Source organism: Chiloscyllium plagiosum, chromosome 2 (assembly GCF_004010195.1).
Source record: "Chiloscyllium plagiosum isolate BGI_BamShark_2017 chromosome 2, ASM401019v2, whole genome shotgun sequence".
In the NCBI taxonomy this organism is placed as follows: Eukaryota; Metazoa; Chordata; class Chondrichthyes; order Orectolobiformes; family Hemiscylliidae; genus Chiloscyllium; species Chiloscyllium plagiosum.
Window position 1 is genome coordinate 137,870,552 of NC_057711.1, and position 27,505 is coordinate 137,898,056.

Here is a 27,505-nt window from a genome sequence, read left to right on the forward strand (position 1 = left end):
ATATCTGGTCGGCATGGACGAGTAGGACCGAAGGGTCTGTTTCCATGCTGTCCATATCTGTGACTCCAAAGTCGGTTCATTGAGAATTGACGTTAAAATTCATGTAAATCTTCCATCTGTACGGTGACAGGTTGAAGAAAGTGTCAGCCGTTGGAAAAGGGGGTTGTTTTGCTCTTTTTTAACCCCTCCCCGCTTTCCTGGTGTTCTGAAAGTAATTTTTTTGTCCACTAATATGTAGTAAGCGTACGGACTACCTACCGCCCTCTGCGGGCTCAGCTATAGTGGTGATGTCTGAGTTACAGCGCACGCTTTCTGACCGCCTGTATTGTGTTCCAGGACCCATTAAAAGCACCAAAACCACCAAGGAACGGCGTTCCAGGATCTTTCCACGCCAAACCCGACCTCCCTTCCTTTCCCACCCCGGCCCCGCTGTTCACACCCCTGGGTGTCACTGTTGGACAAACAGAACCACATGGTGTGACTTTCTTAGAGCTAACCCCTCCCCGAACACACACAAACGTTATTTTTTCATAGGGAATGAAAACAAAACTGTTGAAGAAACTCTGTACAGAGAGAGAGAAATTAAAAGGGTGGGCATTTCGGATCCCCTTGAGTTCTCCCAAACTTTTCACAAGTGTGATCACTGTCCCCAAAATAATCACACTTCCCATTGCTGCGGTTATGTTTACAAGTCCTTTCAATTGTCAGGGATGCTTTCTTTTCCTACCAGGCCGGCTCCCTCTTTAACGTCTCCCTGTTGGATCTCACACGGTATTAATATTAAATATGACGGAGAGTCTGATGAAGAATCGTCTGGATTAGCTTGCTCTCTCTCTCCATGGTCAGCTGCTTGACCCGCTCCAACATTTATTGTTTTCAGTAGATTCCAGCATCTGCAGTCATTTGCAAATAAATATTAAATATGTGTTTGTTTCTTTGCATCTGCAGAGAGCAAGAATAAACAGCCCGGTGTCTACCTTTCAGTGGAGCAATGCTTGTGGTACCTGTGCACTGCTTGTGTGTGGTTGCTTTTTTTAATTTCCCCCTTGCATGTGCGTGCATTGGGCTCTTCCTCTCCCTTATTGGGAGATTGTCGCCAGTGTAGAAGGTGCTCAGACAGTCTGAGAGAGAGACAAAAAGCGCATGCTCAGGGCTGGACTGTTTCTTAGTCATAAGAGAGAGGCAGACATAGAGAGAGAGATAGTGTGTGTGAATGAGTGAGTCTGTGTACAATGTCCGCCATCAGTCGTGTCTGCAGTCTCAAGTCCAACATCCAAAGCAACTCCCCGTTTTGCATCAGTTGCCTCTGAGGCCTGTCTATCTCTCCCTCTCTCTCTCTCTCTGAGTGAGCGTGTGAGTGAGAGAGAGACAGACAGAGAGGATGGCTGCCTCGGTAAGTAAACCGCAGCTGCACCGTTTCTATTCTAGCTCACAGTAACTGACAGGCTGGGAATCCTTGGGAAGGGGGTTCCTTTTCCCCTTGCCTTGCCTGGAGTTTTCTCCCACCCTTTTGTTTTTTTTTTAAAATGTTGTTGGCACATTTGCAAGGAAAGCGGCCCGTGGAAATGGGAGGGAGGGAGAGAGAGACAGGGACAGGCAGAGGCTGTCCCCCGCTGCTGCTGCTGCTTCTACCCACCCGCGTCTGCCTCTGTGCCTCTCCCCCCACCCCGGTGCCCAGGCTGCTCGCTGGCTCGCTCGCTCCTGTCTAACCCGCTGCCCCTCTCTGTCTCAGTGTGCCGCTGTTCAGGTTAAACTGGAGCTAGGCCATCGGGCCCAGGTTCGGAAAAAACCCACGGTGGAGGGTTTCACCCACGACTGGATGGTCTTTGTCAGGGGTCCAGAACACAGCAATATTCAGCACTTTGTGGAGAAAGTCGTCTTTCACTTGCACGACAGCTTCCCCAGACCTAAGCGGGGTAAGAATTCAGCAATGTGACAAAATGTATTTTCTCCCCCCCCCCCCCCGGCTGTATTCTGTTAATGTGTGTATTTGTTTTATTTTCTTGTCGCTGCGGGTCATAACCTTATTGTGTTCATTTTGCAACTCAGGTGTTTTCAAAGAGTCCGTCGGGAGTGGGTGGGTTTATAAAACAATAGGATCAAACTCCCACAATAATGTTCTGCTCGAGTCACAGTGGTACTGTCGTGATCTCTGCCTTTGCTTTTGAGTTTCGTGCTGTTGGGTGGCTGTCTACATCAGCCCACAACTGAACTGGCAACATTGAGATTGTAAACTTCTGGAGCTTTTTACAGCATTCATTTTGTTAAATTTGAGGTTACTCTATTTGTTACTGTAACTACTATCTGTGCAACAGAGATTGGCAGCAGGAAGTCTTGCTTTGCATGTTATGCTATCGTTCTCTTCTATGTTTCTACTTTTTATTAGACACCTGGGACGATGAGTGAATATTTGGAAATCGTTCTGTATTACCGAATGCAGGCTGTAACTATTCATTCGCCCCACGCTCGTCGATTTCATGCTTTAAGAAACACCCACTTGCGGTCGGAAACTTGTGTTTAAAATTGTACCAAGTGAGATAATGATAGACCAAAAAGTACTAGCGGGAAAGAATGGGGACGCTGCACTTTAAAAGAACGCTTGTCTGCAAATCACACTTTTTTGTAGATGTAAAATCCCAGCAATTGCAGGTAAATCTGAAAATATCTGGCATTTTTCTGGGGATAGGAAAAGAGAGCCCCCCCCCCCCCCCGATCAGGTTTGGGAACCGTTTGTTAGGCTTTAATAGAAGTGTCATTTTAGGCAGAAAACATGATAGGGAGTCGTTTTCAGGACCTGATGGACTTTACCTTATCGGTGAATGTGTTTTTTTTTTTGAACCCACGAATTAATGTCTGTTCTGGGTTGGTGGTCCCTGTTCTACCAAGCTGAGCTTTCAGGTGAGCAGCTCACTGCGTTGCTGATGAAAAAATTGAGCCTCATTCATGCCTGACAATACAAAGCCTAGACCTGCTTTAATTGTGCGTGTGAGAGAGAGAGAGAGGGGTTGGTGGTCCCTGTTCTACCAAGCTGAGCTTTCAGGTGAGCAGCTCACTGCGTTGCTGATGAAAAATTGAGCCTCATTCATGCCTGACAATACAAAGCCTAGACCTGCTTTAATTGTGCGTGTGTGAGAGAGAGAGAGAGCGAGAGAGAGATCAGCCGGTGTGTGCAAAGTGTGTATTTTTGTGGAGGTGCGCACGGCGCAGTCTCGGCTGGTCGCTGCTGTACACAGCGACCCACAGACTGGGTTCACCGAGCAGTATTGAGAAGCCGCCGAGTGTCACAACTACCCTTTAACCACAAAACATTGTGTTGTACTTCCTGTCAACTGCTGTGAACATTTGGGGCGCCTTTTCGGGTAGAGTGTCGTCTTAATCAAATCTTGACCACATCTGAATTTAAGCTTATCACGTTCATTGGAATTTGTGTTTTTATTTATATTGGCGACCTCAGGGCATGGAAGTCGGCCATTTGGCCCATTGACTCTTGGCTGTCTAGATCAATCCAGTAAGTCCCAGTCCCCCCCTTCCCATACAGTTTGCATGTCCACTTAGTTATGTTCAAAATTAATTTATTGTATCTGTTTACTTCACCACCTGTAGGCAGTTTTTAAACTCCATTTTTCCTGTTCTGTTGTATTCAAGGTCTGCCAGTAGTTAATTTAACTTAGTGTCCCTGAACTGGATGGGAAACAGCTGTTCGACAAGCTTAAAACATTCATCCTGAATGTCTTGCTTGCAATTTTTGGATTGATTGGGAATTCAAACTTGTAGCTCTGTCATGTCATTTATTGTATGCAAACAGGGAACTTTCCCTTTTCTGGTGTCAACTGTTTGGCTCTCTGTTGGGCTAACATCACATGCTACTCAACTCGTGTATAGATTTTATGATGAAAGGAAGAACTGTAATGTTTCAAGGCATCAATAAGAGATCAGAAGGCCTAAGAGATTCACTCATTCATTCATTAACCTGTCCGTTTTATGAAATGTGGAACTTTAACATCCCATGTTAGTTAAATTAGATTGTAGACATGCTTGATTAATTATCAATTGATTCTGAGGTCTTCAGAGGAATACAATAGCATAGTCAATCTGAGATGGGTAGCTCTACGTTCACTCTTGTTTGTTATGGTAACATAACTCCTTTTGAACTTGTCAAAGGACTTCTGGTGTTGTATACTTTGATAAATAACACCTGATATTATAATGTCACATAAAGTGAGCCTTGTTGCTGTCTTCGAACCTATAAAATTGAAAGTGACAGGAAAAGCAATTTGTATGTTAACCAATTACATGTGCAGGTTGTGGCAGTAGTAGCTGTTCAAAAAAATAACAAGTGGATGCCTGAATTTACAATAACTTGCATTTTTAGAATGCCTCATTTGTAGGCCTAAGGCACTTCACATCAGAAACTGAATCGGGTACCACTAGGTTGGTTGAAAATATGGTGAGAGAAATTTTAAGTGAGTTAAGTAGTAACTCAAACATGTTTGGGGAGGGAGTTGCAAAAACCCTTTGCTTTTTTAAGAGGAAGTATGATTCTGAGAAGTTATGGCTCAAACATAACTAACAGACATGATTTGGAGATGCTGGTGTTGGACTGCGGTGTACAAAGTTAAAAATCTCTCAACACCAGGTTATAGTCCAACACGTTTAATTGGAAGCACGAGCTTTTGGAGTGCTGCTCCTTCATCAGGTGGTTGTGGAGGACACAATTGTAAGACACAGACTTTATAGCAAAAATTTAGTGTGATGTAACTGAAATTATACATTGAAAAATACCTTGATTGTTTGTTGAGTCTTTCTTCTGTTCGAATACCGTGATAGTTTCACTTCTTTCATGTGTAAATCACAAAACTTTTTTTTAAAAAGTTGCATTTTCAGGTTAATTGTAACAATTGGTGTTAGCCAGACAATATGTTGAAGGTGTTAGCCCCCTGTGTTCTGTCTATGCCATGATGTTTAGATTGATTCAAATATAAAAAGTGAGATAAGAGTTTTACATGAATTCGTGCAGTTTTTGAGCAAAGTACAATGTAACTCTGTAACTAACAGAGCTATGATGGGGTACAGCCGTGAAGGGATGGTGAGGAGGATAGCAATTTTAGAATCTAATGCCTAATAGGTTGAATAAATGAATGAAGGTTGACAAATAGTAATGATGGGTATTACAAAACTGGTGGAGCTTTGCCCTAGTTGAAGCGTTTATAGGGAGGATCTGAAAGGTGAAGAAGTTGTTTTAGAAATTCAAGCTTCAGGTAACAAAATGTGCATACGGGTTTCAGAGATGGAAATATGCAATAGCGTGTGGGACTTGTGAATGGACATGGCTGAGGCTCCAAGATTTGTGGAAGGAAATGTACTATACATTTAAGAACAATAATTGCGACATGGCTTTTGTTTTTGCTGTAAAATCTCCAGACTTTGTTTAGTTAAGAGATATTAAAAATGGGCAATATAGATGGAGACTGACCTTGTAAGCAGGGGAGAAGCTCATAGGTACTGTGTTGCCTTCTGAAAGGGAGAAAGCAATAGACTCCTGGAGATAGGGGCAGCAAGAAGATCAAGTGCAGGGTAACAACATGCAGAGAATGAAACATGCTGTTGAATGAGGGAAGGACAGGGAGAGAATTGCTTTTGGGAGTGTGGGTAGGAGAGAGGCATGCACTAGGAAAGGGAAAGATGTCAGATATTTAGATGGCTGTACAACTAAACAGTATGTTCTGAGGTGAAAGATGCGTCTGAAGATTCACCAGCTACTGTGTATGCATGTTTATAAGTGTGTGTTTGTGTGCATAATATTGAAACACCACAGGCTGATCTGCCATTTTTTCAACAAGCCAATTTGCATAGAATTGCCACTCATTAAAATTATAAACACTTTGTTTATCAAATATCTCTGCTTGAAGATTTCCATATATGTGGCATTTCACACAATAAAACCTGTTAATGATACTAGAATCTTTTAAATAAGCATGACTGTAATGGGATACAGTAGTGAATATATATGTCATCTGTAAGAAGAACAAATAAATATTTTAATAAACCTGATGTCTTCTGATGTGCAACTCAGTTGAAGTTTTAACTTTGAGGGGTAGTCATTGTTAAGCAAATACATTGATTACTACTTGTAAGAGTCTAGTTTTGATAGCATTAGTTGAAGGAAAAAGAGGGAGCTTTTCAATCTTGGATCTTTGAGATGCCAAATGTATGAGTGTTTTGGTTCATTTTTTTTCATGGCAAGACTGCACATCAAGTTCATCTTGATTGTACTGTATTTCAAGTAGCTCATTATAGCTGGGTTGTTTTGAATATATTGTTTTATTGAGCAAGTCACCAGGAGAACTCCCTTGCTGCCCTTTGAAAAGGGCCGCAGCAAATTTGTGTCCATCTGAAGAGGTAGACTTAGTGTTTTGCCTGAAAGACCCTGATAGAACTGGACTTTCTGAGGTATACTTCTGATAAATGCTAGCTATCAACCCACAAGCTTTATCCAAGTTTCTTGGAACTTAGAACTTAGGATCCCTACAGTGTGAAACAGTCCATTTGGCCCAGCAAGTCCACATTGACCCTCCGAAGAGTAACCCACCCTGGCCCGTTGTGATAAGTATCTGTATTTGGGCAAGGTCCAGCTGATACTGAAGGAATAAAATATTAAATACAAAAAGGACATGGAATGTTTGGGGAATATGGTGAATAGAAATTCTGTTGTCATTTTGTTAACAAAGGACTTTCAAAACTCATCAGCAATTTTGTTGCTTAAGATTTTACTTTTTAATGAAATGACTTTCTTAAGTGGGTTTTTTTCTTCTCTGTGACTGACTGACTGACTGACTGACTGCAATTGAGTAAGAGGGAGCTTTTCAAGCTGCCAGATGTTTGAATTTTGCTTTTCTTCTTCATGGCAAGACTGCATATCGAATTCATCTTGATTGTACGATTGTGTAAATTTGAAGTAGCTGATTCTACATTCAAGGCTGAGCTGCTAAAATGTATCATTTTATTGATTCGCAACACTGACCTGGAAAGAGTCAACCTTTTAAGATGAAACCTAAGAATACTGCCTTCTATGTGACTTTATCAAAACCAACATAACATGATAAGTACAATAACATCCTTTTATTTTTAATCAAATTAAATAATGGTAGTTAGTATTTTGGAACTGAGCTGAATTGCTTTATTTGTTGAAATTCAAACTTTATTAGAAAAGCCAAATGTTTCAAATACATGGCCAATCAAACCGCATTCTTATCGAGAAAGACAGGTTCTGATCATTTTTAGGTTTGTACCTCAGAATTAAAGGCACAGTTCACTGACTGGAAACAAGTGTATTTCAATGTCCAAAAAACTTAAGCCTCATGATTGGTAGGAAAGAGATTGACACATTTTAAGTTGATCATTTTATAGAAGATCCAGAGGGTAAGAGTAGGCCAAATTATGTAAAGTTCTGGTGTATTGGGGGATGTTCTGTGCACTAAAACTTCTGATAATCAGTGTTTTTCTTGTGAAGCCATTCACATGTTCAAACTATTTCTGTAAAGTCTTTTGGAAGCATATAATCAATCATACAGTACAGAATCATAGAATCCCTATGGTATAGAAGCAGGCCATTCAGCCCATCGAGTCCACACCAACCCTGTATCCTATTGTACTGTTTGGAGTCCCTGATGAGTTTTATTTCCTGCCATTTTGATCCTTGAGGAATTATCAGTAAAATATAAATCCAGATTTGAATCCAGGAGTACTTAGTTCTCTGGTGTGCGAGATTTAGCAATTTCCATAATTGAAACAAAAAATTCCAGGAATGTTTATCTGGTCAAGTCTGCATCTGTGGAAAGAACAAATGATTTGGATGTAAGTCTTCTAACCAAGAAGGGCCTACCGTTAAAATGTTAACCAGCGATGCTGATGTGATGTTGCTGGGTGTTTCCAGCACTTTTTCTTTCTTATTCCAGGTTCCCATTCTTTGTGGTTTTTTGTTTTGGTTTCTCGAGTAGAACTTGGTTGAATTTTGAAGCTAATCTGAAGGATGGACTGTTAATGTTTCAATTGTGAATGTTCTCTTTTTTGACTTTTTATGTACTTGTTTGAGTAGCCATCTATAAATGCTTAGAAAAGTTCTGGATTTACACCAGACTTCATAAGCTATGTCATGTTTCTAATAATAATAATGAGGAATGTCAGTTACAAATGGTACGTTTTCTCTATCTGAGTAGACTATGTTAAAAACCACACAACACCCAGGTTATAATCCAACAGGTTTATTTGAAAGTACAAGCTTGTGTGTCCAAATAAACCTGTTGGACTATAACCTTGTGTTGTGTGATTTTTAGCTTTGTCCACCCCAGTCCAACACCAGCACCTCCATATCATGGGTATACAATATTAGCATAAAGCATACTCAGCCTAAGCAAAATGCAGCCCCAGGTGCCAGGTAGATCATTCTCTGGAGACACTAATTTCAAAATACAACCTGCAGTGTTGGAACTTGTGCATGTATCACTGGTATCAATTTGTAATGGAAAATAGCCTCTAACTTTACGTAGAGTAGCAGTCCTCAAAGTTCCTGTGACCAATACCCTTGTCGATAACTGTGTATCTTTTGTCATCTTTCTAAAAGAGATTTGATCTGCCCGTTTTTCAATTTGTTATAAAACAGCATGGTAGAACTGAGAAATATGCTTGTATTGTAGGTTGAGCATGTTTGTTGATACGTTTTATACTGAGACTGAAGAAAATAGGATGCAAGCAAGACTGCCAACATGCTAATAGGTTCTTGAGCAGCTCAGGGTAGGCATTAGATTCAACATTCAACTCTGAGCAGTTCTAAAAGAGTGTTGGAGAACCTCTGTTTGGAGAGAGAAACAAAGACCAATATGGCACTTCTTGAGGACCGGAGCAGCACTCAGCATGCTCTGTACTTTGCTTTTATTTGAGTTGTTGTATTGTACTGCCTATGTAAGCCATGATTCCCATAAAAATGTCAATGTGTTTTGTGCATTGAAAAACATCAGAAGGCTACTGTGAACAAAATGTCATCATTAGTAGCTGGCACTGACCTCTAATCTAAAATGAAGAGAAAGAAAAGAGAATGGTGTTCTCCTCCTTCGTGCTAAACTTTCAACTCTGGTTGAATTCAAACTTCTGTCTGTTTTTTTTTTAAATTGCACTGCAACTAGATGGCAGTCTGTTCCACACCTGAAGTTTTTCTATATAAATATATTTAATGCTTGGCCGGTATGTGCTATTTATCTTGGTGATTTGAGAAAGCCAAACATAATTTTACTTAATTGGAATAATTTTGTATCTGCATTCGAAGAATTGGAGCAGAGAATGGATGAAATTTTATGGCAAAATTGACTAATTATGTCATGCAATTTGTGAGTGGAAAAAGAATGCGGTGTTTTGCTTCAAAAGAAGTTTTAAATGTTAGCTCTGCACCATTCTTCCCTATGTCTGTAAATTGAAAACTTGGGAAGGAAGTTGCATGTTCATTTGGGTGTTTGATGCTTTTGTTTGCTTTCTAGAAGAGACTAGAGTATATATATATTACATACGCTTTTAATCAAGCATTTTGTCTTTTTGTAAAACAGTATTCAAACATTATTTCTGAAAAGGTGTCGTCATCCTTGTCCCAATGAGAAGTATTGTCTGTGAATCTGACCACAAGCTGTCAATTAATGCAAGCAATAATTGGCACCCAGGAACAGTGCTCATGGCCTGGCACTGAATAGTCTTCTGGTGAGACTCTCAAGTTGTTGTTTCCCAAAAGAATTTCACAAATGTGCGTACATAAATTGTTACTCCCAGTCTGAGTGAAGGCCTTTTGATGGTGTCCTTCTATGCTCCAGTTGTATTTTGGCCCTTCTAGATCTCACTGAATTAGTTTTGGAAACTCCGGTGTTCAAACTCTGTGTAACATTTGCTGGTTTTGTGCATCATTTCATGTACGGTATGACACCACTTAAAGTCAATTTGTAGTCCATGAGTTTCTTATTTTGATTCACTTCAACATTAATCCCTTGTCAAATGAAAGAAAAAATTGAAGGAGTGTAACCCAGGTAAGTATGGTTTATGATTGAAGCTTCTAGCCATTACACCCAGATATTGCAGAGGCTTCCTTTATGGCCCTTTTGGCTTGCTATGCTTCTGAGCTTTCCCAGAATTCCACCTCGCGATACATATTCATTCAGCTCCCCAAATGTTTCTTGATCAGTCTTTTGCTTTGCTCCTTTACTTTTGCGATGTTCCCCACCTCCTCTTTCTGTTTCCCACTCACCATAAAAGTATAATTTAGGCAGTTATGAAAGTAGATGATTGTTGTAGCCATGATATTTGACGCTGTTACCAGCCAAGGAGATACTGTTCTCTAATGGACTGCACAATACCACATTTAGGGAAGGTCTGCACCAGAATCCGTGAGCATGATTTTGGGAAAAATGATCTTGTGTTTTGGAATTGATTGAGGGATATTGCTGGGCTCTGATAGCACGCGAATGCATCTGCTTGTCAAACTCTAACACCCTGCCTGATTACAATAACTCATCTGGCCAAGTTCTACTCCGTCTTGTTTCTGTTTTTTAGACATTTGAGTTTTGTTCATCTCATCTTTTTCCAACTAACCTGTTTTACCTCAATCTTTCTTCCTTCCTCGCTCAAATATAGATTTCTCAAGAAAAATGAGAGTTGTTGAGGACAAGTCATGTTTAACTAATTTAAGGTTTTGAATGAACTAACAGCGAGCAGTGTCTATACGGATTTCGAAATATGTTTGTTAACAAATGTCTTCGCGGCTCCTGTACTTGTATTGTTGGGGCTTGAACCTAGAAAGGGGGAGTGGCAACATGGATACAAAGTTATCTGAGTGGCTGGAATTGGAGCAAATGTGAGCAAATGTTTCTTGTGTGAAACACTTGAGTACTTCAAGTAGATGACCTGCTGTTTTCTCTCCAGCTCCTCCCCCTTGTGGCACAATATCACCAATGCAGTTTTTTCAACAAATAACGCAAGACCTGGTGTCCACTTTGTGGGTGGTGTCCAACTGATTTCAAGATTGCTATCGATTACCAGCCTCCCACTGTGGTGACTGGGACTATTTTCCCTGGAGCTTCTGAGTGAGAGGGGAAAGATTTAAAAGGAACCTAAGGGACAAATTTTTGTGGTTCATGTATGGAATGAGTTGCCACAAGAAGTGGTTGATGCTGGTACAATTACAATATTTGAAAGACATCTGGATGGGTATATGAATAGGAAGGGTTTAGAGGGATGTGGGCCAAGTGCTGGCAAATGGGATTAGAATAATTTAGGATATCGAGCTAGCATGGACGAGTTGAACCGAAGGGCCTGTTTCCATGCTGTACATCTCTATAACTTCATCAAGTTTCAACAGGCTTTGTATATGCTCGATTACTTTGCAACCGTTGTTGAATCTTGGACTCACCTGGATCTCAATGTGGACTTGATAGAGGTCAGGTGCTCCAGTAGTCAGTGTTAGGCAGACTATTTCACTTCAGCTATGTTAATGACCAAGGCTTGGGTGCATACAATATCATTTCAAAACTCCTAGATGATGAAACTTTAGAGTATTGTGCAGAGAGGAGGACGCCATGTGGACCCCATGGTGGAATAAAAAAGATCTTGGCAGATGAAATTTATTGCATAAAAGTGTCTGTTTTTGAAGTTTGTTCACCTCACCAAAACAATGAGAAGCTGTATGAAATGAGAAAGCTCTGAAAGGGGTGTGCAGGTACAGAAGAACTTGTGTGTTGGGTGTCTGCATAAATGATGGAAGATGACAGGGCAGATTGAGAAAGCGCTTAGTATGGCATGTGGGGTCCTGGACTTTATAAATAGGGATATAGAATTAAAAAAGCAAGAAAGCTGTGCTAAGCAGTTGATAAGTCATTGGTTTGGTCTTCTCTGAAATATTGTGCCCAATTCTAGCTGCCAGATTGTAGGAAGGATGTGAATGATTTAAAACTGGTTGACTTAGATAATGGCACTCTTACTAGTCAATTGGCAAATTACAAGTTCAAAACCTACTCTAAGATCTGTCTGCCAACAGATCATTGGTTTATAAAGTTGCCACTAGTACTATTTTTTTTGGATGCATAAAGATGAAGTTTCTCAACTTGTTCAAATGAACCTAATGATGTGGCTTGACACTTTGTATCATAGACCTCTCTCAATTTCCATGTCAACTTTACATCCTCAGCAACATCCCCAAAACAGATAAAGTGGTTAGTCATTTCAGTTTTGGTAGTTAATGGAATCTTGCTATTGGTTAATTAGCTGCTGTTTGCTAAGATAACAAGAGAGAGACTGCACTTCTCAAGAAATGGTTTGCAAGGCAATGAAGGGTGTTAAACAAGTGCAAGCTTTGAAGATGCATGAACCATGGTACCAACTTTCATTGGAAAGAATGCTCCAAGTCAAACACTTCACACATTTCATAGAGCAGAAACCTATCTGCTCTGTTAGTTTACATTTTGTTTTAACATACGTTATTTCCCTTGACTAATGTGAGGAAAAAAAATCAGGTTATTATCATATGCTGATTGTTTCAAGTTACATGGTTACTGGTTGTGAGTTTAGCTGCTAGATCTCCTCCATTTTAGCAGTAAGAAGTCTTCAAAAGTACGCAATTTTTTTTTTTTAAAGACAGAAGTAGATCCTAAGCAAGGGAATCTGAAAGTGATGGATGGCCATGTCGAATTTGAAACACTACTGAAACTGATCAGCTGTGATCTTGTTGAGTGGTGGAGCAGATCCTGAAGGACCAAATGGGCTACCGCTCCTAATTGATAAGACTTCCATGTATTTCATTGGCTGTGAAATGCTTTTGAGTCATGTAAAGCATGATGTAAATGTGTATGTCTTTATGTCTGCCTCAAATTTGGATCTTTTTATTTGAACTCAGAAAAATAATTTATGATCCATGCATAAAAACATTTGTTCGAAATCAAACATAACATTCGAGTGGTTTGAAATGACCTAATTAGAATGTGGAAACTGGAAATCTGTATGGTGCTCTTTTTTTCCCCTCATTCCTCTGACTTCAGGCAAGCACATGGGTGTAGATGTGCATGTGTACTTAAGTTACTTGCTTACATAGTTATACAACATGGAAACAGATCCTTTCATCCAACTCGTCCATGCCAACCACGTTTCCCAAACTCAATTTTCTCCGTGTCGCCCCTATGCCTCAATCCTTTCCTATTCATGTACCTGTCCAAATGTCTTTTAAATGCTGTAACTGTACCTGCATTAACCACTTTCTCTGTCTGTCATTCCACGTATGAACTACAGTCTGTTGCCCCTCCAGTCCCTTTTTACATCTTTCTCCTCTCACCTTAAAAACATGCCCTATTGTTTTGAATTCCCCCATCCAAGGGAAAATACTTTTTTTTTGCTATTCACCCTATCCATGCCCTCATGACTTTATAAACCTTTGTAAAGTGACCCCTTGACCTCCTACACTCCCGTGAAAAAAGTCCCAGTCTATCTAGTCTCTCCTTTATAACTCAAACCCTCCAGTCCTGGCAACGTTCTACTAAATCTTTTCTGAACCTTCTCCACCTTAATAATATCCTTCCTGTAGCAGGGCGACCAAAACTGTTTACAGTGAAATAACTACATAATGGTCACTATTCTGTCACCAAGTTACCCTTTATTTACGGGGTGGAAAGTCCATGACTCTGGCACAGCCTCGTCAGAGTCAGCACCGTGTGTCAGAACCTCTGACACTCCTCTTTTTTTTATCAGTCAGCCAGGGCTCCCTGATTGGGGCTGTTAATCTAGTCCAATCAGGGAAACTCATTCTGAGAGTTCAAGCTTGCCATCCTTGTTAGAATCATTACATCCAGTGCTCCAAAAGTGGCCTTACCAATATCCTGTGCAACCTCAACATGACATCCCTAATCCTATACTCAGTGGTCTGAATAATGAAGGCAAACGTGCTAGTTGCCTTCTTAACCACCCTGTCTACCTGTGATGCAACATTCAAGGAACTATGTCCCTGAACCCTGAAGTGTCTCTGTTTTCAGCAACATTCCCCTGGGCCCTACGTTTAACTGTGGAAATCCTGCCCATGTTCATTCCAGCAAAACATAATACAGGGCAACCTCCATATTCACAGGTTCAGTTTCTGCAGTTTCAGTTACCCGCAGCCCAAACATATTACAGGGAACATTCCAGATCCAGGGACCAGGGCTGACAGGAAGGTAAATTTCCCATTTAAATGATTGGGTTTGCTCCTATCCACGATTTTGGGTCCCGTGGTAAATCTTAGAAGGTATCCCCTGCAGCTATGAAGCGACTACTGTACCTCACATCAATCCAACTTAAACTCCATCTGCCGCTCCTCAACCCTTTGGCCCAATTAATCAAGATCTCTTTGTTATCTTAGATAATATTCTTCATTGTCCGCTATGCCACTAATTTTGGTTTCAACTGCAAACTTACTAACCGTACCTTCTAAATTCCTATCGACATCGTTCATATAAATGACAAACAGAAGTTGATCCGAGCAGAATGCCACTGGTCACGGGCCTCCAGTCCAAGAAACAACCTTACACCACTACCCTCTGAAGTTACTGTTTCCAGTCTCTGCTCCAATCCTCATTCCTGAGCTACTGGGAACTTGCTGAGATTCATTCAGGCTGTTCACAACTTGGTGTCACGTTTGATTCTGAGAGGAGCTCCTGATTTCTCACCTATGCCATCACTGCGGCCACCTCTATCATCTCATTCCAGCCTGTCCCTATCTGAGCAGCTGCTGCTGAAACTCTCATTCATCCTTCTCTTCCCTCCAAGCTCAACTATTTCGATGTTTTGTTCAACAATCTTCCACATTGTGGGCGGCACAGTGGCACAGTGGTTAGCACTGCTGCCTCACAGCGCCTGAGACCCGGGTTCAATTCCCGCCTCAGGCGACTGACTGTGTGGAGTTTGCACGTTCTCCCCGTGTCTGCGTGGGTTTCCTCCGGGTGCTCCGGTTTCCTCCCACAGTCCAAAAGATGTGCAGGGTCAGGTGAATTGGCCATGCTAAATTGCCCGTAGTGTTAGGTAAGGGGTAAATGTATGGGTGGGTTTCGCTTCGGCGGGTCGGTGTGGACTTGTTGGGCCCAAGGGCCTGTTTCCACACTGTAATGTAATCTAATCTAATCTAATCCACATTGTCCCCTCTGAGCTTGAAGTCATCCATATATACTCAGACATGGAACATTTCTCTCTCCCTGGTTTTGTGATGTGGCTTCAAAAGTAAAATGGGACTTGTTTTGAAATGAGTATTTATGTAGCTTCATTTTAATTTTGTTTTCCCCATTTTCCCGCCACTGTAAATAACCGATTGAGATGCAAAATACAGTCTGGTTTACCTGAGGGGCAGGCTCGCTAAGTAGTTGAATAACGTGAAATGCTCATAATTTTGTTGCACTGAGCAGTTCATAAAACAAGTCTTTACATGTGCTCACATCGCGCTGATTCAAAGAGCATTGAGCTGATTTGACATTGCTTAAGGCCAAACTTGCTACTTGTTCATTTGAAAATTTGGGCAATGACTTATTATTATTTCATGTGCAGTGACGAGCCATTATTTGGTTATGGAGCGCAAATTTGCTTTTGTAATTTATGTTCTTCAGTACTCAAACGGAACTAGTTGGCACTGCTTTTTTATTTTTAAACAGTCATCTGCCACTCTTCAGCCCATTGACCCAGTTGATTAAGATCCCTTTGTAATCTTAAATAACAATCTTCACTGTCGACTATACCACCAGTTTTGGTGGTGTCTGCAAACGTACTAACCGTATTCCTCTTTTTCTGCTGGAAATTATAGCCTTCAGGTTCTTTTGGAATCCATTTTTATGTATAACCTGTATGCATTTAGCATCACTCTCTTTGGTTTCTGAACTTTAAATTGCTTCATGCATTGGGAATGAGTATTTATTTCAAAACTTCGATAATGAACAGTTGCGTGCTAGACACCATTACTGAAGTTTGTATCTTCTGGCAGCTTGACACACAGCCTTGATTTCTAAAGTATACTAATTCGCGAAAGCATTATCTTTAAATCTGTCGAAGACATGTAAAAAGAAATTGGCCTGCCCAGGGTAACATGTTGAGGGAAGAGCTCCCCAATTGCTTTGAACCTCCAAGGCAGGCTTTAAAAATCAAAGAGAATCCAAGAATTTGCCAGTAATTGTTTTATGACTTGCCAGAAATCATACCTAACTTCTATTGGTAGAGGACAAAAGATAGCTTTGAAGTGACAGGTTGGTGCTGTTAGCAGGGAGCTCAAAAAGAAATGGGAGAAGCAAGGGAGCTGGAAAGAACACGTAAACAGGAACTGCGCCATAAATGCAAATTCTTATATGGTTTTCTCAATGAAAAGACTTCTCAGGAAGTAGTTTATTGAAGCATAGTTAATAAGGCTGTCTGCTGCTGGGTCACTTCCTCCTTAAATTGTGAGCTGTTGCAGATTACCTTATTCTTGTAACATTTCTCTCCTTTGCAGGACAGTGAACATCTGGAGTACAAAAGCCACTGATCATTGACATAACAGTCTCAGAGTGGTTTCGGATTTATGTATGAATACAAAACCGTTTCTTAGCTACAGTGAGCTTGAAGTAGAATTTATTTTATTGCATTTTACATAGCTGAATTACTGTTGCTGGGGCTAAAACATTCATGCTGTTTTTATACCTGTAAAAATGTTAGGTTGTTTTTGCAAACTCACTGAATTTGTATCAGGCAACTGGTTGTTTGAGATAAATAGCTGTGTCTGCAAGAGCATGTGGATCACAAGTTGTCTTTTAAAGACATTTTTGCCATCTTTTGAGGGTTATAAGCCGCCTCGAGGGTCGTAGGAAGAGTGGAGTTACGTTTGAGCCTTGAGGATCAGCCTAATTTAGCAAATAGCTGTCCGTTTGCAGCTACCAGCTGTATTCCTACAGTGGTAGTTTTACACTCCGAATTGTTATAGAGACCTACAGCATAGAAACAGACCGTTCGTTCGGTCCAACCTCTCCATGCCAACCAGATCTCCCAACACAATCTAGTGCCACCTGCCAGCACCCAGCCCATATCCCTCCAACCGTTCCTATTCATATACCCATCCAAATGCCTCTTAACTGTTACAATTGTACCAGCCTCCTCCACATCCTCTGGCAGCTCATTCCATACACGTACCATCCTCTGTGTGAAAAAGTTGCCCCTTAGGAATCTTTTCTGAACCCTTTCAAGTTTCACAACATCTTTCCGGTAGGAAGGAGACCAGAATTGCATGCAACATTCCAACAGTGGCTTAACATCTTGTTGGTTAAACCTTGCAGGTACCTGTCAGCTCCTGACATGTGCATATACTCAGCCTTTCTTCTCCCTCCATATCCTAGTGACTGCGTCTTTTAAAAGCTTTTTATAGCTTCAATGCCAGTCCCACACGTTGCCAGATCTTTAAAATGATTTTTTTATTTCAAAAATATACTTTATTAATAATATTTTGCTGATCTGTACAATTGGTCATGCCATACATACATTCCATTTCTTTGCATGCAGAGACAGAGTAATCATTCATATATACGGGTCTGTACGATTACTATCCACAAATTTAGCTCGGGGGTCAACAGAGCCCCCTTACTGTGGCAGCCCCCTGTGCTTAGGCAGGCAGACATTACACTGTGGTCTTTCCCCACCGCGCCTTTGCAGCAGCTGCCCCAAGCTTCAGCGCGTCCCTCAACACATAGTCCTGGACCTTGGAATGTGCCAGTCTGCAACACTCAAGTCGGGGTCAACCCCTTCAGCTGGAAGCTCAACGAGATTCGGACCGCCCAGAGAGTGTCCTTCACCGAGTTAATGATCCTCCAGGCACAGTTGATGTTCGTCCCGGGGAACAGACCGGAGAGTATGGAGTCCCGCGTCACGGCGCTGCTCGGAACGAACACCACTGCATTCCTCTCCAGACTTCTTCTGCATAGGCACATTCCAGAAGGAGGTGTGTGACAGTCTCGGTCCCCCCCACAGTCACTTCGAGGGCAGCATGCGGTGCAGCAGAGAGTCGGGGCACGCATAAAGGATCTCGCAGGCAGAGCCCTTCTCCCCACCAGCCAAGCCATGTTGATGATGTTAAATATATTCAGTCCTTCAAGTGGCTGAGCAAGCTTTTTAAAAAAAAAAAATCCAGAAGAATGCGAGTTCTGTCCTTCCTGTCAACAGCCCAGTTGGGTGAGGTTGACTCCCGGGCAGCTGGTGGGATGAGGAACAATAATTCTGCTTTCTTTTGGAATTCCATGATTCCGTCTGCTTTTTGTTCTCAAGTTTTGGTTTGATTTTGTGCTTTGCTCCCCAAAGTAAACAAAATGGATTTCCTTTTCACAGAACTTGTTTGACTGGGCAGCGTATTCTTTGTAAAGTTGTGAAGCATCAGTGCAAACAAAGCAACTTGTTGATCTGCAACATGTTTAGCACTCAGGTTGTGTTGGTTGGACCCCAGTTGTGACTGGATTTTAAGCTGCTGTTTGCACACTTCTCAAAACACCAAACTTGCTGATGTACTTTTGAACCAAATGGGAAGTAACAAATTGTTAACTACAAAGAGCCAGCAGTTTCTCTCTCTCTCTCTCTCTCTCTCTCTCTCTCAACTTTATGATCTTTACAACTCCCCATTGGGGCTGGTGTTCTTGTTTGTTTTTAACTCACTGGCAGATGCATTCTGAAACCTGTTAAAGCAGTAGCAGACTCCATTTAGACAGGTGTCCTTGGTTCGAGAGACTACCAATGTTGAACTGACCTTGCACGAACAGTGCTCAATTTTATGCTGCCTGCTGATGTTTTCTCACTCTCTTGAAATTATGAATTATTTTCAGCCTTAACCTGCTCTACATATTTTTGGAAGTTGAGTGGGAGGTGGATGGTAGGGTGCAGTTCAAGTTTGTTGACATCTTCAGTAGCTCACTCATGATTTCAACAGTGAACCACTCCTCCTAGATGGTGAGCATTGGCAAGCTATTCTGCACTTACAATCATCTCATAGTAGTCATGTCCCTATTACTTGGCACTGTTCTGCATTAAACCTTTGTTGTTGAAAGTGCATGCCAAACAAGCAGCTTTTCAGAAATCAGATTTTATTTTCGTGCAATCCAAAAACTAATTCTAATGATTATTTAAAAATTTGAAGTTGTAACTTTAGTATTCTGCCTCCACAGCTTACAGGAGAAATAACCAAAAGCAAACAGGACTGTATCATTTCTTTCCAAATTCCTCCTATGCCCTGTGCACAGAATCCTGTGCCAGAGCCCCCTCTGTATTCCTGGGTGAGAGCAGTCATCTAAAAATACAAACTGGCTAAAAAAAATACAAACTAGCCCTTGCATCTGTTAGGCTTTAATGTTTATATTATAAACATTAACAATTGTGTATTATTAAACTTTTTTTCTCAAGATAAAATGCTGATTTAAAACCCTAGTGATGGTAAAACAATTTTGAAATTTGTGTTGATTTTTTTTCTCACTGACATGGAAAATAAAATTATGCATGTCCCTTCCAGCTCATCATCTGCTTTAACGTCGCCCAATAGTTTACTCTTCACTTTGGAGTACACCATTGCCAATGTCTTTTTTTGTTTAAAAGTCTGTCTTTTGGGATGTTGTCAATACCAGTTTTGTAATATTGGTGATTCATGTTTAAATTGTGACTTACTCCTGCACCAGCTGAGGTTCCCATGAAGGACTCTTTCCCAACCTCTCCCCTGCCTGAGCTATTGGGCCCCTCAGGTTAAGCCCCAACCAGTCATCCCTCCCGCGCTGTCTCTGATGGGGAGCAGCCTTCTGGTCATAAAGTCATTGATGTCCAGCACAGAAACAGACCCTTCAGTCCAACTCGTCCATGCTGAACAGATATCCCAACCCAATCTAGTCCCATTTGCCAGCACTTGGGGGGGGTTTAAACTAACTCTGCAGGGGCATGGGAACCCAGATTGTAGCTTCAGGGTGCAGGGCCTGGAGTGTAGGGAGGTTAGGAACATGGCATCAATTTCCAAGGAGGGTGCCTGTAAACAGGAAAGTGGCTTGAAGTGTGTATACTTCAATGCAAGAAGTATACGAAATAAGGTAGGTATTACACAGAACACTGACATGCTGAATTAGATTACTTACTTGCAGTGTGGAAACAGGCCTTTCGGCCCAACAAGGCCACACCGACCCTCCGAAGAGCAAGCCACCCAGACCTATGCCCCTAACCTGCACATTTCTTTGGACTGTGGGAGGAAACCAGAGCAAAGCCACGCAGCCGTGGGGAGAATAAGTAAACTCCGCACAGACAGTTCCCTGAGGCGGGAACTGAACCCAGATCTCTGGCGCTGTGAGGCAGCAGTGCTAACCACTGTGCCACGGTGCCACCCAAGAAGATGCAAGCACATTGGCTTTGAAGAGCAAGGACACATTGCCAAGTCTGCTTTACTGAGATCGACATAAATAATCCAATGGGCCACTTTCATCTTCAGATTAATTACGAACATTTATGAAAAGCAGGACTGTAAGAATGAATACACTTTCGTGTTCTGTCCAAATCAAACATTGATATACTTGAGAACAGAAACGAGTCTGGTGTTCGATGTGACTTGGCCAACATCTTGCGACTTTCACCATGAATTTGGAGTATCCAAGCATGAAGAATATCCTCCTTGCACCTATTCTGTACAGATCTGTTGCAGTTGCATTATTTTAAATCAGATCTCTTCGAGTTCTTCTGAATTCCAGTCAATTCCCTAAAAGATGTAATCTGTCCTCAGACGTCATCCTCGACATCTTTAGCATCAGCCTCGTGACTGTCTGCTGCACTCTCTCTGTGGCAAGTCCTTCATTTCTTAGGCAGGGAAAGAAAAACAACAAACTTTCTATTTGCCAATGAGCAGAAGCACAACTTACTCAAGCTTTCCTCGTAAGAGTGTCCCTCCACACCCACTGTCATTCTAGCGAATCCTCACTGCACTGCATTGAATGCCAGAACACCTTTCCTGATATCAGAGGTATAAAACTGTTCACAGCTTTGCAACTGTGATCTGAGTAGTGTTGTGGGATTGGAGTGCCTTTATTAGGTGGAGACTCAGAAAAACAGCATGGTAGAGTGGATAGATGCAACTATTTTCACATCATACCCAATAGTGAGCAGTATGATTATGAGGTGTACATAAGGCAACAAAAAGAAAATAAGAGCTGGAATAGTCGGTCTGGCCCCTCGACCCTGTTGTGCCATTCCAAAGGATCTTGGCTATTTTTACAGACCTCAAACCCACTTTCTTGCACTTTTTCCAACACACTGGATTCCCTTACTGGATCAAGAATCGATATCAGATTTAAACATACACAAGTTCTGTGTTGGAAGGAGGTACAAAGAACTCAAACTGTGTGAGAAAAGAAATTCCTCCTCTACTCAGTCTTAAATTAGGGTGTGCTGTCCGTATCTTTGGAGTGTTTGATGTAGACAGTGTTAAAATAACTTTTCTCTGCATCTCTTGTCATACTGTCCCAGTCCTTGGAGTATTTGATGTGGACCTTGTCGAAAGAGCTCTTCTCTGTATTTAACCAGGTCCTGTATGAATCCTGGGAGTTTTTACTGAGCACAGTGCAGAGCACTATTTATGCTGTATCAATCCTCGTTCTCTCCCTGTTCTCGCAGAGTTTGATGAGGACAGTGTCGAGACATTTTTACTCTGTACGTAGTCACATTCTGTCCCAGTAATTGGAGTGATGAATGAGGGACAGTACAGAGAGAGATTTCCTCTGCCTTTAACCCCCTCCTAACCCTGTAATGGGTTTGTTAGATGGGAACAGTATAGAGGCAGCTCTGCTGTGTATCTAAACCCATATTGTTCCAGCCTTGGGAGTATTTGATAGGGACGGTGGACAAGAAGATTTAATGCATATCTGACCCAATGCTGTCCCTGTTCTGGGAATTTTGGTGGGGGACCTCTAGTCGTGTATTACTTTGTATCCAACGCCGTTTTATTCATATCACATATTATTTGATGGGGATAGTGTCAGGAAGGTATTATCTGTATCTAACACGATCTCGTAACTGTCCTGGGAGAGTTTGATGAGGACCATGTCGAAGAAGCCTCACTTAATATCCAAATATACACGAACCCTGTCATACCAGTGTTTGATGTGGAAAGTCGGAGGGAGGTTTACCACAAAGATCTACACAGTGCATGAGTAGACACATCGGCCCTCTGAGCCTGCGCCCTTATACTTGGTAGTGTGGATGAGCAGAGGGATCTTGGTGTCCATGTACACAGATCTTTGAAAGTTGCCACCCAGGTAAATAGTGCGGTGAGGAAGGCATATGGCGTACTGGCTTTTATTGGTAGAGGAATTGAGTTCCGGAGCCCTTAGGTCATGTTGCAGTTGTATAAGACTCTGGTGCGGCCGCATCTGGAATATTGTGTGCAGTTTTGGTCGCTATACTATAGGAAGGATGTGGAGGCACTGGAACGGGTGCAGAGGAGGTTTACCAGGATGTTGCCTGGTATGGTAGGAAGATCGTATGAGGAAAGGCTGAGGCACTTGGGGCTGTTTTCATTAGAGAAAAGAAGGTTTAGGGGTGACTTGATTGAGGTGTACAAGATGATTAGGGGGTTAGATAGGGTTGACAGTGTGAACCTTTTCCCGCGTATGGAGTTGGGTATTACAAGGGGGCATAGCTTTATATTAAGGGGGGTTGATATAGGACTGAAGTTAGGGGTAGGTTCTTTACTCAGCGAATGGTGAGTTCATGGAATGCCCTGCCAGTAGCAGTGGTGTACTCTCCCTCTTTATGGGCATTTAAGCGGGCATTGGATAGGCATATGGAGGATAGTGGTCTCGTGTAGGTTAGGTGGGCTTGGATCGGCGCAACATCGAGGGCCAAAGGGCCTGTACTGCGCTGTATTCTTCTATGTTCTATGTTCTATCACTCCAAACCTTTCCTATTCATATATCCATCCAGATGCCTTTTAAATGCTGCAATTACGTCAGCTTTCACCACTTCCTCTGGCAGCCCATTCCACACATGTACCACCCTCTGCGGAAAAAATTTGCTCCTTAGGGAGGGCCAAAGGGCCTGTACTGCGCTGTATTCTTCTATGTTCTATGTTCTATCACTCCAAACCTTTCCTATTCATATATCCATCCAGATGCCTTTTAAATGCTGCAATTACGTCAGCTTTCACCACTTCCTCTGGCAGCCCATTCCACACATGTACCACCCTCTGCGGAAAAAATTTGCTCCTTAGGTACCTTTTTATATTTTTTCCCTCTCACCCAAAGCCTATGCCCTCTAATTCTGGACTCCTCCACCCCAGGGAAGAGATTTTGTCTATTTGTCCTATCCATGCCCCTCCTGATTTTATAAGCCTCTATAAGGTCATCCCTCAGCCTTCAATGCTCCAGGGAAAACAGCCCCAGCCTATTCAGCCTCTCCCTATAGCTCAAATCCCCCAACCCTGGCAACATCCTTTTCTGAACCCTTTCAAGTTTCACAACATCCTTCTGATTGGAAGGAGACCAGAATTGCACGCAAAATTCCAACAGTGGCTGAACCAACGACCTGTACAGTCGCAACTCTAAATCAAAGATCAAATCATAAACCTATCTTGTCAATATGCCTCAGTACAACATCGCAATGATTTTAAACAAATGCACTGCATTCCCCAGTAACAGTCTATAAGATTATGGCAACTTAAAAGCCCTAGGAATTGGATTGGAATTATCCTGTGGACTGGTACAATGCACTCCAATTTAGTTTCCATGTACTACTACGTTGGCTTTGCATCACATGAAACCTTTCATGTTTAAAGCCTAATGTTTGCACATTGTTTGGAATTGATGTCCAGGCTTGCATTTAAAGTTTTCTCTTTACAAAATCTTCAGAATTCTCAATTGCCCTTTTGCTCATTATTTTTATCGGTTTTTTTTGTTACTGGGGAATGCAGCGCATTTGGTTAAAATCAATGTGAGGATGTACTGAGGCATATTGAGGTTTATGGTTTGATCTTTGATTTAGAGTTATACAGATGTACATCATGGAAATGGATCCTTGGGTCCAACTCAGCCACGCGGACCAGATATCCCAACCTAATCTAGTCCCATTTGCCAGCACCTGGCCCACATCCTTCTAAACCCTTCCTATTCATATACCCATCCAGATGCCTTTTTAAATGTTGTAATTGTACCAGCTCCACCACTTGCTCTGGCAGCTCATTCCATACACGCACCACCCTCTGTGTGGAAAAAGTTGCCCCTTAGGTCCCTTTTATATCAAAAATGATTTCTAATTAGTTTGCTGATTTCAAACACACCAGCTAGATCCTGCTTCTCATTTTGCTCTGTCGAGATTGTGATGGATGATGGAGACATCATCAGTTTCAAATTTACTTTGTGACAAATGGGCAGTTGTAGTTGACGACCAGTCACACCAGTGGAATTGCTCAGGCATGTTGGTGCATGAAGAGGGAGAAATGGAGGAAATCAAATTAGGTTGCATAGTTAGGCATTTAATTGGGGAAATTGTCTTGACTTTTACACTGAAATGGTTTGATTTGTGACCATTAATTAGACCAAATTAAGAGTTGCGTTTCATTGATTTTTTTTTTACGACTGAACAGATTTGATTGTTAATTGATAGCAAATACAAGAAACACATTGGTCACTCAACATCTGTGGAGAGAACATAGAGATCTGTTTCTTTTCTGTCTTGTTAAAGTATTTTGAGTTTAGCCCATCTCTGCCTGGAATTGGACCAGAAATGACTGACTGACGTCAAGAGGTTATCAAGACCCAAGTAGTTCTGATTTGCATAAAAAAAGCATGCTGGGCATCTTTGAAGCAGTGGTGATGCTATACAAATGCAATCTATTCTCTTGAGTTTAAGCTAGTCGATGGTATCCCCAGGATGTTGATAGTGGGGATTTCTGTGATGGTAATGGTTAGAATCTCTCGTTGGAGATGTTCCAGTTGTATAACAAAAAAAGACAATAATAAAACTCTTTGCATGAAGTGAGATTTGAGTGCAAACCATATTTTAATACTTATGGTTTTAATTAGTGATTTTTTTTGTCTAACTAATAATAGATGATGTTGCTGAAATGAACCGGTAAACGTGGTTTTTCTTTGCAAATCAAATTTGCTACCTTTTTTGTTTGAAAGTATACTTAATGCCATTATATTAACAAGGTCAATATCTTTTTCAGTATTTGATGTGCCAAACACCATTTCAAATGTTAGACAGTATCAGCGTTTTTAGCATGTGATTTGTTTGTGTTGATTTGATTTTTGATTTAAGAAGTTGTAATTATTTCACAATGTGTTGCAATTAACAATTTTACTTATGTCCTGTTTGTGCTAGGATGAAAGGTCAAGACTGATTTCTTTCAATTCTTCATTTTGAAAAATGTATTGCTGTTCAGGCTCTACTACCCCCCCCCCAACCAAACCCACCACTTTCGTTCTTGCTTTCCTTCCACCTTTATCTTCCCAATGAAAATGTCACATTTTGAATGCTGGCTGCTTTTGAAGCATCTTAACCCACTGGCCATTCTACTCATGAGCTTGTACAAGAATGGCCAAGAAATGTTGAGTATCATAAAAATGTGTTTCATCTCCACCACCAACTCAGATTTTGTCACTTCTGCGGCTTGCAACACCTCACCAGATATCTCAGGGTATTTAAACCAATTGAGCCAATAGGGGAGGCGATGGCCTAATCATATTGATTAGATTAGGTTCGATTCCCTACAGTGTGGAAACAGGCCCTTTGGCCCAACAAGTCCACACCGACCCTTTGAAGCGTAACCCACCCAGACCCACTTCCCTCTGACAGATGCACCTAACACTGTGGGCAATTTAGCATGGCCAATTCACCGAGCCTGCATGTCTTTGGACTGTGGGAGGAAACCGGAGCACCCGGAGGAAACCCACGCAGACGTTGGGAGAATGTGCAAACCCCACGCAGACAGTCACCCGAGGGTGGAATTGAACCTGGGACCCTGGCGCTATGAGGCAGCAGTGCTAACCACTGAGCCACCGTGCTGCCCAAATTGTTGCTGGACTTTTAATCCGGAGATCCAGGCAATGTTCTGGGCACCTGGGTTTGAATCCCGCCATGGCAGATGGCAGAATTTGAATTCATTAAATATCTGGAATTAGGAATCTGTGATGACCACGAATCCATTGGCAATTGTTGGGGGGAGAAAACCCATCTTGTTCATTCATGTCCTGTAGGGAAGGAAACTGCCACCCTTACCTGGTCTAGCCTACATGTAACTCCAGACCCACAGCAATGTGGTTGACTCTGGGCAATTAGGGGTGGGCAGTAAATCCTGGGCCTAGCTAGCGACACCCTCATCCTGTGAATGAATCAATTTAAAAAATGCCATATTCTTCAGGAGCTGTTCCATACTACAAAATATGTGACCCAAAAGCAAACCAGAATTGTAGTTTTCCAACAATTTTTATTTCCCCAAAAATCTGCATTGAAATACTATGCACTATACTAGCACTATCACCCACATTTCGAATTTTATATTGAAATGACTTTAAGCCTGTGATAAAAGTACAGTAGCTTGTATAAACTTTGTTTCGTAATAGCCAAACTTATTCTACTGCCAGCTGCCAACAAATGTTCTGACTTGAATGCTTTTTGAAACAGGAATAATTGAATAGCATTGCTGCCTCTCAGCGCCGGGGATCTGGGCTTGATTCCACCCTCGGGCGACTGTGAAAACTCCACACAGACATTCTCCCTGTGTCTGCATGGGATTCCTCCAGGTGCTCTGGTTTCCTCCCACAATCCAAAGATGTGCAGGTCAGGTGAATTAGCCATGGGATGTGCAGGGTTACAGGGATAGGGGAGGGGAATGGCTCTGCCTGGGATGCTATTTGGAGGGTCGGTGTGGATGCAATGGGTCAAATATCCTGCTTCCACGCTGTAGAGATTCTATGGTCTATGAAAAAGTTAATAATTAAGTAATTAAACAAAGAGTAATTTTCTGACTTAGTACTCCAGAGAGAACTTTGGGGTGGGTCTGGATGGGATGCTGTTCAGAGTGTTGGTGTGGATTTGATGGGCTGAATGGATTGCTGCCACACTGTAGGGATTCCATGACTGCCTGCTGGAGATGTGCCTTGAGATACGTGCTCGGCTTCATTTTCCAAACAGTCGTGGTCAACAAGGCACACTTACGACATACTGCAATTGTGATGTGTTTGCAATTTTCCATTTGGGGAAAACCAAGTTAGGAACTGAACCGTCTTTCACTTTTTTGTAGAAATGTGAGTTATCTGAATTTAACTCGAGGCTGTAAGGTTAACTTTCCTGAAAGCCCACTTGGCAGCAGTTCCATATGCTCACAAGCTTACAGTCTGTCTGAGCTTCATACTCTTTTTGTGGGGAATATCAATGACATTTGGGAAACAAAATCCGCTAACACAGTTGTGTTTAAATCTCTCCTTTTGTACCGATGGCATAGGTCACAGGG

At 41.8% G+C, this 27,505-nt stretch overlaps 1 protein-coding gene across 3 annotated transcripts in view; it reads left to right on the forward strand.

Annotated features, from left to right (window-relative positions):
* Nucleotides 1–1,118: 1,118 nt before the first annotated feature.
* mllt3 (MLLT3 super elongation complex subunit) overlaps nt 1,119–27,505 on the forward strand; it is a 155,537-nt gene continuing 129,150 nt past the window's right edge. For 2 of the 3 annotated variants that reach the window (XM_043719024.1, XM_043719034.1), the window contains exons 1-2: nt 1,119–1,393; nt 1,733–1,916. In XM_043719024.1, the coding sequence (XP_043574959.1) occupies nt 1,382–1,393; nt 1,733–1,916 (196 nt within the window). In that variant the 5' untranslated portion in view covers nt 1,119–1,381. The remainder of the gene's footprint in view (nt 1,394–1,732; nt 1,917–27,505) is intronic. The other variant, XM_043719014.1, reaches the window with a different exon arrangement.